The 17,950-nt window shown below is 37.8% G+C and overlaps 2 protein-coding genes across 5 annotated transcripts; one reads left to right on the top strand and one right to left on the bottom strand.

The window, feature by feature from the left end:
• Window positions 1-60: 60 nt before the first annotated feature.
• LOC107875817 (pyruvate dehydrogenase E1 component subunit beta-1, mitochondrial) lies at window positions 61-9,885 on the top strand. 4 transcript variants are annotated; one of them, XM_016722662.2, is made up of 15 exons: window positions 61-335; window positions 483-549; window positions 648-710; window positions 812-892; window positions 1,342-1,368; window positions 1,475-1,537; window positions 1,637-1,723; window positions 2,586-2,711; window positions 3,713-3,846; window positions 3,938-4,010; window positions 4,090-4,155; window positions 7,129-7,167; window positions 7,259-7,383; window positions 7,549-7,663; window positions 9,508-9,885. In XM_016722662.2, the coding sequence occupies exons 2-15, from the start codon at window positions 499-501 to the stop codon at window positions 9,556-9,558; spliced, it is 1,101 nt and encodes a 366-aa protein (XP_016578148.1). In that variant the 5' UTR covers window positions 61-335; window positions 483-498; the 3' UTR covers window positions 9,559-9,885. The 4 variants fall into 4 exon arrangements, with proteins under 4 accessions (XP_016578148.1, XP_047269933.1, XP_047269931.1 ...); XM_047413975.1 differs by having other exon boundaries at window positions 134-276; XM_047413976.1 differs by having other exon boundaries at window positions 137-406.
• A 1,218-nt stretch (window positions 9,886-11,103) lies between these two features.
• On the bottom strand, window positions 11,104-17,712 carry LOC107875818 (ubiquitin-conjugating enzyme E2 27). Its single transcript, XM_016722664.2, has 5 exons — window positions 17,380-17,712; window positions 13,524-13,572; window positions 11,906-12,065; window positions 11,709-11,798; window positions 11,104-11,531 (listed from the first exon to the last, which is right to left on the bottom strand). Exons 1-5 carry the CDS (start codon window positions 17,555-17,557, stop codon window positions 11,424-11,426), a joined length of 585 nt encoding a protein of 194 aa, XP_016578150.1. The 5' UTR covers window positions 17,558-17,712; the 3' UTR covers window positions 11,104-11,423.
• Window positions 17,713-17,950: the final 238 nt, after the last annotated feature.

Here is a 17,950-nt window from a genome sequence, read left to right as displayed (position 1 = left end):
CACATAACGTAATACATGACAATGCAATATAATTGTAATACATAAACATATTTTTAACTTACCTCTCGACTGATATTTATATATTTCAATTTTGAATGTGCACAATACAAGAGTTTTATGTGAGATCTCACATGTATTATTATCCATCTAAACAGTGTAAGAGGAAAATGGTTAAATAAATATTGATTTTTGGAGCCATATTTGGTGGTACCCATTGAGAGCAAGTGACAATAATATCGGGCCGTGGTGTGTTGCAAAGGGAAAGAGCATTCAGAGGTGCATAGCTTTGTCTCTCGGGTCCCATTATTATACTCTTACCTCCGCCATTGACAAAGGTTTAAAAAAACAGATCGAGTTTCCCTGATCTATTGAAATTGTTGATATCTACTACATGTATATGCACCCTGTGTGTATGTGTATCCTTTTTGTTTGATCAATCCATGAGTTTATTTGGATTTGACTTATAAATGTATGATTTTCAGCTAACAAGGACCAGACATGGCTGGAATTATTGGCCGGACAATGGCCACTGCAAAGATATCTAATTTGGTGAGAATAAATTGCTGTTTTTTTTCTTTTTTAGTTTCTTTTTTTTGGAGGGGTCGAATTTCTAAAAAAAAAATGTGAATTTGGATTTATCATTTCAGAACAAGTTTTTGGTGGGAAGCAGGGTGTCTGCATCTAGAACTTACTCTTCCGCAGCTAAAGAGGTGATTCTTTTTTGTCTTTTTTACTGTCTAACTTTGTTATTCTGTGCATTTGATTGATTTATTAATGATGTTGATTGTGGAGTGATTTAATTTCTTTGCAGATGACAGTGCGTGACGCACTAAATTCAGCTCTAGATGAAGAAATGTCTGCGGATCCTAAGGTCTTTGTCATGGGGGAAGAGGTACACAATCCAAGTCTTTGCTCTAAAATTCTAAAAATGTAAATTATACCTGATAAAACGGGCCAAAATAGAGTTGAAATTGAAAAATGATTCATATTGTCAACCGAATAGTTTGTATCGAGGCATGGTTGTCCTGTTGTGCTGTGTTGTTGCTGCAAATATTAATCGACCGTAACTAGTTTGGGATTGAGGCATAACAATTGTTCTTGTCTGTGTTGCTCGAACTCTTCAAAGATGTCTGGGGGGTTGCGTGTTAGATGCTCCAAAAGTAGTGTATTTTGGATAATCCGACACAGGTGCGGTAACAATTTTGAAGAGTTCAAGCAACATAGGTTCTTGTTGCAAATATGTATGACTGAATACTTGTGTTTTTCATTTAAATCTTGATCTGTATTATTATACATTACGTATAAAGGACAAAAGTCTGAATCTTTGTTATATTTGCTCAGGTTGGTGAGTACCAGGGAGCTTATAAGGTTATAAGTGGTTCTTTTCACATATTTTTTGAGTCTTGCATTATTATCCACACTCTTTGCAATGGTAATCATTTTCTCAAGTGCGTGAGCTTCTTCTGATTTTCAGATTACAAAGGGGCTTCTGGATAAATATGGTCCAGAAAGGGTTCTAGATACACCAATTACTGAGGTTGCTCCTTGTGCCTCAATTATGAAACTGCTGCTCCTCCTCCTTTCTTTCTTGAACATACATAATAAAGCGCTCGAACCATTTTTTGTTCTTTCCTAGGCTGGATTTACTGGAATTGGAGTTGGTGCAGCTTACTATGGTCTAAAACCCATAATCGAATTCATGACATTCAACTTTTCTATGCAGGTTGAACTTCTGATCTCACAAAACCTTCTTGTTTAACTTTTTAAATATTATTGATCTATTTGTTCTTACATTGAACATAAGTATGGGAATATCATTGTCCATTGTCATTGAACCATTCCCATATGTATTGTATGTTATTATGTATGAATGAGTTCACAGTACCCATTAATAAGGTCGTGCTAAGAATGATGACTTAAGCAAAGCTTGCAAACAATTTTGATCGTGTATGATCATTTTGGAATCTAGTTAATAATTATAACATGGTGTACCTTGTTTTCCTTGTCTTCTGGAAATGAGCTGATTGAATTAAATGCAAACACATTACTAGGAGGTGTTGGGGGGGGGGGGGGGGGATGCGGCTACTACTTCAGTCACTAGAGACCAAATAACAACGTAGATTAGACGACTTCCATGCTTAAATTTGTGTTATGCTCATAAAAATCATGACCTAAAACTAATAAGACTAGGAGAAGTGCTTTCTAAAGTAGTGTCCTCCCCCCATGTAAACTAGGAAACAGATGGGAACTGTAAATGGCTATTGATCAACTATGCTGTGACCAACTGTGTGCGGAACTTGTTTCCCTTCCAGAAAATTCCTTCCTCCAACTGTTATCTCGCCAACCATATTCGCATGTGCATCCGATTCTCCCTCCTTCTATGAATTTGTGTCTATAGGGGCTGTGGAATAAGATCATGACATCTATCAGCAAAATGTGACAAGCACCTAGGTGGTGGGTTCTCACGAAGTCACTACAGCATTTTTAATGTAAACCATGTTATGTTGACAAGATTTCTTGAGGCTAAGGTTTATAATTTTTACCCTGTGCACATGCATAATATATTATCCCTAACTTTTTTGCAGGCAATTGACCATATTATCAATTCTGCTGCAAAGTCAAACTACATGTCTGCTGGTCAGATATCTGTGCCCATTGTTTTCAGGGGTCCTAATGGTGCTGCAGCTGGCGTTGGTGCGCAACACTCTCAGGTATGTTTATGAACTGAAAATGTAGTGTGCTGCGGTTTGTTGGTGCTGCTGTTGGGTTTCCATCAAGTGTAGTGGAATTAAGCTACAATTCTTTTATTATGTGATAGTTCTACATTTTCTTTCATGTTTCGCAAAAGTTGGTAGTACTGATGTGCTAGCCACACTCACTAATGGAGCTGATTCTTAACTGGAGCGAAATGGCAAAATTACACAGAACTGTTACTCTAGATTTTCTTGATATTCTGTTTTACTGGTTTTGAATGGATTTTTTAGAAGTTGTTGGCTTTAGTTAATGATCTTATTTAGATTTTTTTCTCAATTGGTATGGATACATTACTAGACAGGGAGATGGTTTTTAACTACCACCTGGTGCACTGCAAGCTAACTTGGTTAAGGACTGGTGAGACAATACATATGAATAAGTTGTTTTGTGTACCAATCAGACCACTTTCTTACTATTGGAGCTGGTCCAACTGTCCAAGTACAACTTCAGGTCCCTGTTCGAGTATTATACAGTCACTCAACACGAGTGTGACAAACCTGACTCGAGGAAGATTCACTTTGACACCATGGGAACGTGAGAAAAATCTGAAATTGCCGTGAGAGAGAAGATAGTGAACAAAGAAACAAAACCAAGGTTTTGTATTGAGATATCCCAAAAGTCGGCATGGAAACTCCCTCCATGCCTATTTATGTATTCATGGAAAAAGAAATAAAAGAGAAATTCTAATGGAAACTTATAAGCCTATGAGATCTATGTACAGCATGAAACATAAAATAAAATGATAATGGGTTGTGCGTCAAGTGACTGAATCAGAACTCTAACTTGCCTGCTCCAATGCCTACTTCAACTTAAATTTATTGGTTCTTCAGTCAATTATTAGTTGGGGCGTTGTTATCTTCAAGCTTCAGATCTCAATTTGTGTGTGTGCATGTGCAGTGTTGCAAGCATTTTTGTTTTGGATAAAGTTCTATGGTCCTTTATTTTGATATTTTTGCAGTGCTATGCGGCATGGTATGGTGCTTGTCCAGGATTAAAGGTACTAGCACCATACTCTTCTGAAGATGCTCGTGGCTTGCTCAAAGCTGCTATCAGGGATCCTGATCCTGTTGTGTTTCTGGAAAATGAATTGCTGTGAGTTGCTTTACGGGTGTACTTATCCAAAATGGTGTTTTCTTCATTCCTTCTCAAAATGTATCCTTGACACTTGATTTTCCTGATGCAGATATGGTGAATCTTTCCCTGTTTCAGCTGAAGCTCTTGATTCTAGTTTCTCTCTTCCCATCGGAAAAGCCAAGGCAAGTTCATACATCTATGTTACATTACTTTTCTGTATATCTTATGGACTATTGGTCCTTACGATACAAACTTTGGCAGATAGAACGCGAAGGGAAGGACGTGACAATCACTGCCTTCTCAAAGATGGTTGGCTATGCTCTCAAGGTTTGTCATTGTTTTCCTTAGCAGTATTTGGACCATTTCTGTATGATTTCCAGCATCATCCTCCGTGACAAAATTTTGATGGCTTCACTGCTTGTGGAATGACAGTTATTGAATCCAGATGATTTATATAAAAGGGGTGATTAGTGTTTATTGGATCTGAATATATATCAATTAACAGAACAACGAAGCACATGACAGTAGAAGGATCTCTACACCTGATGGCAATTCTATTTGAATTTAAGATTTTTTTGCTTGATGAATTTGAGGACTATTATCACAAGTCATGGATCATGTGACAACGTTCAGATTTGAAGTGCGATTCATCTATCACCTTTTAATTTAGACAGAATTACTTCTGATCTGAGGAGTCTTAGATGGCTCAAATTTGACTTGTTTTAAGCATCTAACTTTTATTTTGTGTCAAACTATTTTTGGATGAGTAAAATAACACGTTGAGCCTTGGGTTGTGTTAAATTAGCAAGTGTTCATTCTCCTTGTTCAAAGCCAATTAAGTGTTGATTCGTAATTGCTGAAGTTTTAGATCCTCGTACAAAAGCCCTTAATATATGAAAAATAGTCTCATACAACTTGTGATCCGCTAGTCTGCTAGAGGGGGAATTTACAACAACAACAACAAACCCAGTGTATTCCCACTTAGTGGGGTCTGGGGGGGTAAGATGTACGCAGTCCATACCTCTACCTCTGATGAAGTAGAAAGGCTGTTTCCGAAAGACCCCCGGCTCAAGGCACAAGATATCACACAAACACATAGTAAAGCACAGAAGCAGATGACATAACATAAATACGGCACCCATAAGGAATATAAAACAGAGGAAAGCAGAGGAAAGCACACAGATTCGTAATAAGCATGGAACACTGTTTTCATGGCCAATTATGAAACTGAAAATTGGACTAGTTCAATAGATGATATGTTGCATTGACCCTATAGGAGCACTAACTGTTACATTGCCACCAAAGTGTATCTTCACCAGTTTGTAGTCCTGTTAACTGATTGAGAGCACTAAAGAAATCAGCCACTCTTTGGACTTCCCAATCATTTAACTTCCTTCTGAATCTGATATTCCAACATTGAATTGACCACATCTCTGCAACTGAATTGGAACTAGGAAAAGTTAAGTTAAAAATATCTGGGAATGCCACTTTCAAAACACCAACCTCGTGCCAATTATCATTCCAAAAGTTGGTCTTGTTCCCGTCTACAACTCTGATCTTGGAATTACCTTGCAATTCATTCCATAAGAATCTGATAGACTTCCAGAGACTTATGCCATAAGATGTGATAACCTCCTTGGTCATCCAACTATCCTCCTACTCATATTTGGCTTTGAAAACTATTCCCCATAGATGATGTTGTGCCGAGGTATACTTCCACAACCACTTCATTCTAAGGGCTTCGCTGTGAGCTTTCAGGTTCTGGATTCCCAACCCACTAAACTTCTTGCCACATATAACTGCTCTCCATTTTACCAAATGATACTTTTTCCTTTTTAAGTTTCCATTCCATAAGAAATCCCTTCGAATGTTATCCAACCTATTGATGACCCCTGTAGGAATGGGGAACAAGGAGAGTGGAGTTAATGAGTGTCAATCTCCCCCTGCCAATGACAAATATGTGACGTCCACCTAGCCAATTTATCACACCTTTCAATGACATTGTTCCATATTTCAGTCGACTTTGATTTGGCTCCTAGAGGCATACCCAAATACAAAGGTTGGGAGTTTCCCAACCTCTCCACCCAGAATAGTAGCAAGGAGCTCCATATTAGCCACTTTATTTATAGGATATAGTGCACACTTCCTCCAGTTGATGTGTAGTCCTTAAATACATTAAAAAGGGACAAGAATAATCCTGAGATATCTTAATTGATCCTTATCAGTGCCACAAAAAATAAGTGTATCCACATATTGCAACTGAGACACCTCATGACTCTCTGACGTATTTCTAGCTACTTCAGATCCCCCTATCCATCCATTCACCTTGGTTTTATTAAACATGTTATTAAGTCCTTCCATGGCAATCAAAAAGAGGAAGAGAGACAAAGGATCCCCTTGCCTAAGACTTGTCTAAATCTTACAGAATCCAATTGGATTACCATTTAGAAGAATGGAAAAGCTGACAGTTGAAATACAGAATTTGATCTACTGAAGCCATTTGTGTCCAAATCCCATCTTCTCCATCAAGTGAGTAAGAAGTTCTAGTTCACATGATCATAGGCTTTTTCTATATCTAGTTTAAACAGGATCCCTCACTTCTTATCTTTCATCCTGGAATCCACAACCTCATTGGAGACTAGCACAGCATCCATGATCTGTCTACCTTTGATGAATGTCATCTGTTGATCATCTACCAATTTAGAAATAACCATCTTCAATCTTTCAGTAAGTACTTTAGAGAACAGTTTGTAGACACTACCAATTAGATGATAGGTCTAAAATCTCTAAGCTCTTTGGCACCTTTCTTCTTTGGGATGAGAGCAATAAAAGTAGCATTGAAGCTTTTTCCAAAGAAACCAAGCTCATGGAAATTGTGAAAAGCCTCCATGATGTCGTGCTTTACAACTTCCCAACAACTGACAAAAAATCCCATAGTATATCCATCTAGCCCTAGCGCCTTGTCGGTAGTTATGTTGCTTGGACTTTTCAAAAATTTCATTGGGCGCCTATCGAATCCTTCAAAATTAGTGTATTTTTGGAGGATACGACACGGGTGTGACAATATTTTTGGAGAGTCCGAGCAACTTAGGTCGGTAGCACATCATTTCAAACATCTGAGCACTTTCTCTTCTTTAAATCTTCCTTGTAGTGTCGAATTTAACAAGAGATAATATCGCTTGGATTGTAGATGCATACATATAATATATATATATATATATATATATAGACACATAGTATGCCGCTCTCTTTAGTTATACTTGTGCAATCCTATGCATAATGACATCCAAAATTTTATAGGCTGCTGAAATTCTTGATAAGGAAGGAATTAGTGCTGAGGTATGACTCCTGTGTTCATATCTAGTTTTGCTTTTATACCGGTAAGCACAAAAAAGTCCTGTTTTTCACTTCTCATTTCTCCTGTTATCAGGTTATAAATCTGCGCTCGATCCGACCACTTGATAGACCTGCCATTAATGCATCCGTGAGGAAAACCAACAGACTTGTAACTGTTGAAGAAGGATTTCCACAACATGGTGTTGGCGCTGAGATCTGGTTACTATCTTGTAACAGTCTTAAAGCATAAAGCATTCACCCAAACCCAATGTCCTCCCCTTCCCCCAGCTCAGCAAAAAAACTTGAGCTCCTTTTTTTTTAACAAGGTAAAGTTCCTTTGTTGTCAACGAAACTTACCGGATTGCATTTTTCTAATCTTACTAGTGCATCTGTGGTTGAGGAGAGCTTCGAGTATCTTGATGCACCAGTTGAGAGGATAACAGGTGCTGATGTCCCTATGCCATATGCAGCAAATCTTGAAAGACTGGCTGTTCCACAGGTCTGTTGTCAAAGATTTTCTTTGGTTCTCTGCTATTCGGCTTTGATTTAATGATAAATAGTTCTTTAATAGTTCAGAAAATTTTAGTTTGATTCTAGTTATGGCCTTGTAATGCGTAGATCCTTCATCTTCCCTGCCTTGATGTATTTGTCAAAACTCGTATGCATGTGTTGCATGGTATTTCAAGAATATGTAAATTCTTGAAATACGCTAAAATTAGAAGGAAAAAAAGGATATCAGCACCAGATAAATATACACATGTGTCAGAGACCCACCACTTTACAACAACATACTCGGTGTATTCCCACAAAGTGGGGTCTGGGGAGGGTAAAGTGTATGTAGTCCATACCACTACCTCAGAATGAAGTAGAGAGGTGGTTTCGCATAGACCCCTGGATCAGGACAAACAGTATAAGAAGTCATAATAAAAACAAAAAACAAGATGGAATAACACTACTTTATCAAAAAAGAAAAAAGTATTGGACACCTACCATAAACTAGTCCATATAACATTGGTTATGGTTATTGTGATGAAATGATACATATTGAAATCAACTGGATGAATAAAATTAATGATCCGCACGTGGTTGAGCTTGTAACTCTCTGGCGTCTGTAGATGATTATATAGTGTTGAATTAGGGTCTGATGCACTCAGGAAAGAAAACCTTATTAGGATTGATTGGCCAATAGACCATCCAAGAATGACATCTCTTGCATGTCACAGAAGACCATTGATAGGCAGATATTCAGTGGTCCAAGCTCAGGATAGATAATTCCGACTATTTGCCGAATAATGAATGTGCAAGTTCTACAAAAGGGTTGTCCAACAATGTTATGTGAGAGTACCGTATAGGTATAGCATATCCATGAGATAGTGTTCTAGAAATGCAGAGGATAAGATGAATAGGTGGTTATACAAGATTGGACATGATAAATGATGATCACATCCTACATTGGGTGCAAGTATCACATACAGGATAAAATGAGGGAGTGCTCAAGCATAGATGTTTAATGGCCTTTTCTGTTGGTGTAAACTCAGAAAGGTACATACTCTTAATTCATTTATTTTGTTAGCAGATTATATTTAGAGATCAAACGAACCATGTCAAGAGCTAATATTTTTGCTCAGCTGCTGTAATTATCATCATCCCTGGATGCAGATTAGTGAAGCACATCTATCTTTACTTGATTAAAAGAAAAACCTGAGTTTCTTGTCCTACTTGGACCCCTAATATGCACCGGTCTGTATGTGAGGTACTTCAACAATTGATGATTATAGAAAGAAGACAAGGTAAACCTGATATCATATGGAGGACATTACGCTAAAAGACATACAATTTCTTAGAATCGATGTTGATTTGGTTAAGAATATAATGCAATCAAAAGATCCATATAGGCAGATCACTGAAAATAAAAATTTGCTTGTTTTTACTATGCTTCAACCGGGTCTCGGTTTGCCAGGGATTTTCTTAGTTTGGGTACAGACTTGTGTGTTGGTGTAGGAAGAATGGTTAGATTTAAAGAACCTCTTACTTGCTTTAGAAGACATTGTTTAGTACTGGTATGAAATTGGTCGGGATAGAGCTGAATGAAAACATTGTTTTGCATACTTGATCTAAACCAGAGTTCAGTATGAGAATCTGAAAGTCCATATATCGTGTCCATACAAATACAAATAATATGCATGAAACTTGAATGTATAAAGAGGTATTACCTGAATAAAACAATGGATAACCGAGTAGCTCATGGAGAATATTTCTTCCCATATTTTATTGGTGAATTGCGTTTGAATGTTTTTTGTTCATATAAACACATTCATAACGTGTTTGAATTTTCTGTTGCAGATAGAAGACATCGTGCGTGCAGCCAAGAGGGCTTGTTACCGATCAAAGTAACTAATCAGTTGCAGCTGCTTAGGCTGGTCCAACAAGGTCTTGCTTGTTCCAAAGCATTTAACTTCTTTTTTGTGGATATTGATTCTTTATCCACCTGTGTGTGGATGCTTCTTTGCCATCTTCCGGAAAAGTTTACTCAACTGTAAAACCAGCTAAACTAGTTAAACTAAATTACCTAATGAAATCTGCTGCCAGAATTTTCAGCACACGAGGAAACAGTTTTTATAGAGAATAAAATTTACACCTTCTATGCTTTCTGGTAATACATTCCGGAAAACGTTTTTGTAAGAGAACACATGCGTTTGAGAAATGTCAAATTTCAGTGCCTCTGCTTGTTTCTTTGTCCAGATGTTTCTCAACTACTGCTGCCACTATAAACTGTTGAAGGAAACACCAACTTATGTGGGTGTATGTAAAACACTCTCTAGTTTGGTAATATCCAAAAATGTTCGACAATATTTTGTACTAATAACATCAATATTGGTACTACTTTTTACAATAGTTACAGTTTCAAGAATCAAATATATTAGTATTAAATTGTTGAATTTTAAGATCTGCTGTGTGAAGTCTACCAACTTTTAGTTATGTAACTTTAGTATTTTCTTCCACTACTGCTAATTCAATCTAATTAAAAGCTCTCAACAATTTACCAAACAAAGGTTAGTTCTTGCAGAGTCGAAATGAAATAGCGTAATTGCAAATTTTCACATATTTTAGGCTTTTAAGTAGTGTCAGCAAGCCAGTCCATGGTGGAAAAGTAGCTTAGGGTGCATTCATAAAGTTCATAACTTGATTTCTTCCCCTTGAGAAGGAGCCTTCCTAAAATACGACCACCCAAAGATAATACAAAGAGATGCATGAGATCAGACAGGCAAATTAGAAACCTTAATCACAACTCACACATATCCATCATGTCAATAAACAAGCAAAAGATGTACAATCCAGTGCGCACTAAATTCCTTTTAGGTACTTCCCATGCTTTTTTTTTTTAAAAGAAAAGAGTCCATTTGTACTAAGCTCTCGCTATGCATGGGACTCGGAGAAGGCCGGACCACCACGGCCAATTGACATAGACAAATTAAAGTAAACGTAATCTGTAGTGACCACCAAGCTACGTCATGAAACAGGAGAACTATGCAGAAACATACCTTAGAACAAAGCGAAAGAAAAATATTCATAGATACCAAAGAGGCAAACAGTTGTTCATAAAGAGTTCAACCAGATTATGCTTGAAATTGGCGTTACGTAATAAACTAGACTAGTACATTTTATAATACTAGTTTTTTGTAACAACTAACATATATGATACAGCACCATCTTGCTTAACAAAGTGAGAACATCACCTGTCTCAAAAAAAAGCAAGGATCAGCTATATAAACCCCCACTGTATTAAGACCATCCCAATCCAATATTAGGAATAATTTTTGAGTTAAAAAGATCATACATAACTTGTGTATAATTGTATTAAAATTTTCTGTCACTTGATGAAAAAGATGAACTGTAAGAAAGGGCATAATGCAGTACTCAGTTTTAGAGAATAACAGGTGCGATCAACAATGCAATACATTAATTTATCAGAATAAATGTACAAAAGGAGGCAGCAACAAGCAAGCTTAGGCTGAACATTTTTAATAACATTTCACAAGGAAAATCCACTTCCTCCCCAAGATTCATATGCAATTTGCTTGATATTGTAAAAATGACATTAGAATCTTCACAGGATGTGAAGAAATGTCAACAGCAAACCATAAAGGAGACAGAAACAAGATTCCCAAGCAACAGAAGAGCGACTGTTTTCTGGTCAACTGCTTCTGATGGAGGGATATAATCGTTTGTATCAAAATATGAGTTGCGGTAAAAGGGTTCTAGCTGGACAACAGCTTTTCAAGAGCCATGTTTTCATCCCAACCAGTTGCAGCCAAAGTACTCCTCACCTGAGCTTCAGGAAAGCCCATTTCCACAAGCTTGTGTACCTGTGGCATTCGTTGTAATAGTTCAGTAGCATATTTGGACGCTGTAGGTATCTATAAAGGACCGCCGAAATTCCAAGATCTATCCATGATTTAATAAAAAATTTCCTGTCTATAGTAAGTAACCAAAAAAAAAAAAAAAGCGAAAAGAGGAAACAAAAACATGTAAGAATTGCGCACCTTCTCGTCTGCGGCAAGTGTGGATGTTTTTGCAAAAGTTTCAGTCCAGTAACGAGCTGTGCCGACAAAGGTCTGATGGTCTCTAAGATACTGCAACAGCAAGAAGGATGCAGGACACAAAATAAGGTCAAGCAACATGGAAAGTAAGCAAATACAAGATTCGGGGTGGGGGGAATATTACTGAATGTATGAAGCACCTGTTGTGCAACAACTGCATCTTGTGGATCATCAGGCTCAGGAGCAGAAAGTAATGCTTGTATAGAAAGGAGAGCTGTCTTGAGAGTTAGTGCTGGGCTCCACTGGTCCTTCAGGATGTCTAGGCATATTGCTCCACTTTGACTACTTATGTTGGGATGCCTTCAAAGGGAATTCAATACGTAAAAGCACTTGAATCATAATTTCACTAGAAGGGGACAGGAAAAAAGACCTTTATCATACATTAAAGGGGCTAATTTAACACTTCAACTGGATAAAGCTTGGGGCCTATGTAAGAGACAGTTGTTTGGTAGTGAATATCCTACTATAAAAATATCACTCTTAAGGAAGCCCGGAAGCTTCATTGCATGCTTTCTTTTGTTGTGATAACCTGGTGTCCTGGCTAGCTTGCGTGCACCTCGATTAATTCCACATGATACCTGCTAGCTCCCATCAGCACAGGTACCGAATAACTCTGTACATCAAGGCTTGGACAGATCTGGAGAAATCACCCAGTGTTTTGCCTCCATTGGGATTTGAACTTGAGACATCATGGTTCTCAAGCCACTTCATTGACCACTAGGCCACACCCTTGGGTAAAACATAAGTGTCTGTTGATGGTTGGTGAGCAGAGATTGTGTGCAGTGATGGGGTATCTGTGGCTATCAATTCTATGGTGATAATACAGGTTGAATGATAGATGTGAAAAGTTTTATGTTTAAGCTCTAGTGAAATGACCACGATAATCTCAGTGCTCTCCTAGTGTCTTTAATATAGGAAGAAAAATAGAGTAATTCTAAATTCCTATGATACATTAAGGTGGATATTTGAAATTAGCTATTAATTGCATTTCATGGAGAAAGTGTAGCACTTAGGAAAAACAGAGATGGCGTATGGTCATGCTTCTGGTTTCTTGAGAAACTATTTTAGGACAAAACACTCCAAGGAAATGTCAAAAATATGTGCAAATGACTTCTCAGCTCTGGTGACGCTAAAGAGTGACTTAAGTGATTAAATTCTAGTTCAACAGTGAAAAGATCACCTATTTGATGAAATTGAAAACTTCGTTAAGTGGTGCACACTAAGCTTGGTATTTAAGTGGAGAAGGATAGAAGGGCCAGCTATTGTCACCGACTTCTGAAGGGGACAGTTATACTTTGCGGACAGACTATAGAACTCCAAAAAAGTAACTTCCATGAAATAACTATTGAGTATTTAAAAAATGATTATATACTTCGGTTTTACTAGAAGGAATATTTTGGTTCTAGAATCTTTTCATCACCTCCCGCTCACCAACCACCCAAACCTTAAATTTATACTGGACGACTCTAAAGTATCAAGTAATTTAAATGCTCTTATGTACGAGTACATCATATAAGCCCATAATAGAAAGTCTGAAGGAAGGAAATTATGAGTTGTCAATATTCTATACAAGAGACGGTCCATAGTTGCAATCATTAACAATTCAGTAGGTAATCTGCAATTTGTTTATTCCTTCCTAATTCCTATTACAACCTAATCAGCAGTTCAATGTATGAAGTGTTGTACAGGTATAATTTCAGTTACCACAAAGATGAAGAAACAAACAAACAATGATAGATCAAGTATGTTTTCTCATACCAAACTTTTGTGGCGAACTTCATTTTTGGAGGCTCAAACGGGTAGCCATCTGCAAAGACAAAGCTTCTTGATTCAGGAGTTATCCATAAAAACTAAGTTACTGCTAACAAACTGTAATCTATGCCAATGATATCTTTGGCGTTTAAAGGTCAAATACATAGATCTTTTTTTATCGAATAAAAGAGGCAGAATACCTAGATAGCCCCTTACACTTGTCATGAGTTTTCAATTAGACACCACGATTATTTAAAGGTGTGACCTATTAGACACCTAATGTGGATTTAAATTGTGTCTATTGAACACTTCCTGACATTGTATAAACAAACCCAAGTGTGTGGCAATTGTTGCTGCCATGGCAATCCAAACCAATAAGATGAAAACATGTGACCAATGAAAAACTAAAAGGATATATTAACTTAAAAATAAACCCTGCGCCTTTCTATTTTTCATTCCTAATCCTCTGAATATCCCGTCCAGAGTTCCGACCATTTCCCTCTTCAAAAACTTCTGTCGGCTGTCACTACTTCTGATGCAGCATCTTCTCTGGCGGTGATGTCACCTCCTTACTCTTTCTAACCATTTGTAACTTTACATCAAATGAAATTATTCCTTAGGCTCTTGCATAGGTCTGATTCCCTTCAGAATCAGTTCTTTATTTATATTTTTTATTCCTTAGGCTCTTGTATAGGTCTGGAAATGCTCTAAGTGTCCCCTCCCCCCAATCATCCTTATACAGATCTTGGCTCCATGGTACATGTCCTTAATCGCTCTAGTGTACGTTTAGGCACCTCCATATAACCTCCCTTCAAACCAAAAGTGATATTCATAAACAACATAAAAGTAGTGCTGGAAGTTTTTGTACAAGTGAGCAAAAAACAATGATATCTACATCCTAGACTAATTCCTTATAAAAATAAGCTTGAGCTCCTCCAGAAGTTTTCTTTTCTTCAGACATGTCACATGAGGAAGCCTAAACCTTTTTACCTTGGCAGGTCTTTTACCTACTACCACTCATTCAAGATGAATTTCAGATGTCACCGACAATGTGAGTAAATGAAATTTTACCTAGTACTCAGTACCCATACAAGTTTGTTTTCAACATGATTCATGCAAGGAAGCCAGTCCTAGGAGGTAAATATTTCAGTACCAGCAGTAGGAAGACCCTAAAGATTATGCATATTTCGATAACTAAGGACAGCTTTGAAATATGATCAACCCTTGACATTATCACCACACTATGAAGATTTGGGAGAGGGTAGTCGAGCAGAGGTTGAGGAGGATTGTGTCTATTTCTGGAAACCAGTTTGGATTTAAGCTGGGTCGCTCGACGATCGAGGCAATTCACCTTGTGCGGACACTAGTGGAGCAGTAAAGGGAGAGGAAGAGGGACTTACACATGGTCTTCATCAACCTGGAAAAGGCGTACGACAAAGTCCCTAGGGAGGTTCTTTGGAGATGCTTCGAGGCTAGAGGACATGTATGATGAAGCAAAGACTCAGGTGAGGACGGTGGAAGGAGATTCCGAGCATTTTCCTGACTTGACAGGGTTGCTCCAGGGATCAACTCTTAGCCCGTTTTTATTCGCATTGGTAATGGATGTTTTGACTCGGTGTATTCAAGGAGAGGTGCCTTGGTGTATGCTATTTGCGGATGATGTAGTTTTGATTGATGAGACTCGGGGGGTGTTAATGATAAATTGGTGGTTTGGAGACAAACCCTGGAGTCTAAATGGTTCAGGTTGAGTAGGACCAAGACGGAGTACTTGGAATGCCATTTCAATGACGTGAAGCATGAGGATGAGGTGGTAGTGAAGTTGGATCCCCCGGCTGTTTGTAAGAGGGATAGTTTTAAGTATCTTGGGTCAATGATTCAAGGGAATGGAGAGATTGACAGAGATGTCACTCACCGTATTGAGGCAGGATGAATGAAATGGAGGCTCGCCTCGGGACTTTTGTGTGATAAGAAGGTGCCCCTCCAAGCTAAAAGGAAAATTCTATAGAGTAGCAGTCCATCCGACCATGTTGTATGGAGCGGAGTGTTGGTCAGTCAAGAACTCGCACATCCAAAAGTTGAAAGTGGCGGAAATGAGGATATTGCCTTGGATGTGTGGACTTACTAAGGGAGATAGGGTTCGGAATGAGACTATTCGGGAGAAGGTGGGAGTGGTTTAGGTGGAGGACAAGATGCGGGAAGTAAGGTTGTGATGGTTTGGGCATGTTATGCGGATGGGCACTGAGGCCCTAGTTCGTAGGTGTGAGAGATTGACTTTGGATGGTGTCAGGCGAGGTAGAGGTAGGCCGAAGAAATATTGGAGGGAGGTGATTAGACGTGACATGGAACAGTTACAGCTTACTGAGGACATGAGCCTAGATAAGAAGGTATGGAGGATGCGACTTGGGTTAGAGGGCTAGTGCATGTGGGTGTAGCCTGGCTAGTAGTTGTAGCGTTGTGTGCATAGGTTAGAGTTTCTAGCTAGGAGGGTTTGGGCTAGGTGCGTGTATAATAATACTTTGTGGATGTTTTAATTCGGTTATTTCATCTTGTTTCATGTTTTATTACACCTTTGTTTACCGTCTTTTTGTCCTGAGCCAGGGTCTATCGGGAACAGTCTATCTACCTCTTCGGAGGTAGTGGTATGGACTGCGTACACTTTACCCTCCCCAGACCCCACTATGTGGGAATACATTGGGATGTTGTTGTTGTTGAACCCTTGACATTATCAAGACAGCAGAAATAATCCATACAAAAATTGCTGGAAGTTAAGAAACACCAGAAGTATACAATCAATATGTCAAAATAGCAACAATAACTAATGGTCCAACTCATCTTCATTCAAGTCGATATACTCGTTTTATCTTTTTTCATGCCCATTAAGTAAAACAATAAATACAAGGTATGGTTTTAAACTGAAGTGGATTGACTTCTTCTTAAATAATGTGCCATTATGGGTATAGTTGAAATCAATTGCTAACTTCAATCTTGATTTCGTTTTTGAGCTACAATGGATGTGAGTATAAACTATCACATTGAAACCCTTTCAACACTGCCCCCTAACATAAGGGCCTGACAACAAATTAAACAAAGAAACAAATCTATCCCTTAAATTCCTTAATGTACCATATTAGCTGAAAAAGATTCACCTTTTGCCTAAGAAAGCCTCAATAACACACCCTTTCGTTGATACATTATTCATGTGACACATTAGCCGAAAAAGATTCAATTTTTACCCAAGAGAACCTCAATAACACACCCCCATTTGTTGATAGACTCCAAATTAGCTAAAAAGAGATTCAATTTTCAGATAAGAAAGCCTCAATAACACACCCCCATCTATTGATACACTATTTATGCGCCACATTAGCTAACAAAGGTTCAACTTTTACTAAAGAAAGCCTCAAAAACACAACCTGTTTTGTTGATGCACAAGTCATGTGCCGAATTAGCTGAAAAAGATTCAAATTTTAGCTAAGAAAGCCTCAACAACAACCCCACCCCCACCCCCACACACAAACAGCCCAAACACACACACATTTTTTTATAAACTATTCTATTCCAAATTCAAAACCCTAGAACACCCAAAAATCAAGAAACACAACGCCCACCTTCAAAACTCTTCATGTGCCACATTAGCTGAAAAAGATTCAATTTTTACCCAAGAAAGCCTCAACAACACACCCCATTAATCGATTCACTATTCTATATCACTTTTCTCAATCCAAATTCAAAACCCTAGAACCCCCCAAAAATCAAGAAACACAAAAACCCACCTTCAAAACTCAAACAAGAACAAAAAACCCAATTTTTTTTTCCTATATTCCATTAGAGCAAAAAGCAATTGATAGGGGCTACCACTTACCAGTAAGAGTGATATCAATGTTGAAAGTACCACCTTCATAAGGAGTACCAGTAGGACCAGGGATTGTACCAATCAAGTGAGTCAGACTGTCACCTTTAAGGCTTACATTAATACCAGATACCTGAAAATCTCTGTTGCATTCATGCAGCTCCTTTTGAACCCTAGCCAAGTCCACCATTTTTCTTTTTTGGTGATTTCAATTCGAAGGCAGAAGAAGAAGAAAGGTACTTACATAAATTGGTTGCAAAAGTGAGTCTCCTTGTTTTTTCCACTACTTTTTATTGGAAGAAGTGACAAGGGTAATGGTGTAAAGTGAATAATGATGATTAAATAAAAGAAGAGAGGGCAAAAGGGTAAAAAGAAGGCATAACAAATAATGGTGATCTTTTAACTTTGGCTTCAAATTTACTTACGACCTACTTTCCTTTTTTACTCTGATTAACACCGCAAGATTAAATGATATTTTGATATATTTGATATAACTTTAATTTAAGGTCATAAAATTTAAAAAAAAAAAAATACTTTATATTAAATCAAAGTAGGTCATTCCTTTTTAAACGGACAAAATAAT

Source organism: Capsicum annuum, chromosome 6 (assembly GCF_002878395.1).
Source record: "Capsicum annuum cultivar UCD-10X-F1 chromosome 6, UCD10Xv1.1, whole genome shotgun sequence".
NCBI classification, from domain to species: domain Eukaryota; kingdom Viridiplantae; phylum Streptophyta; class Magnoliopsida; order Solanales; family Solanaceae; genus Capsicum; species Capsicum annuum.
Note: the sequence above shows the minus strand (reverse complement) of the source record. Positions and strands in the feature narration are given on the sequence as shown.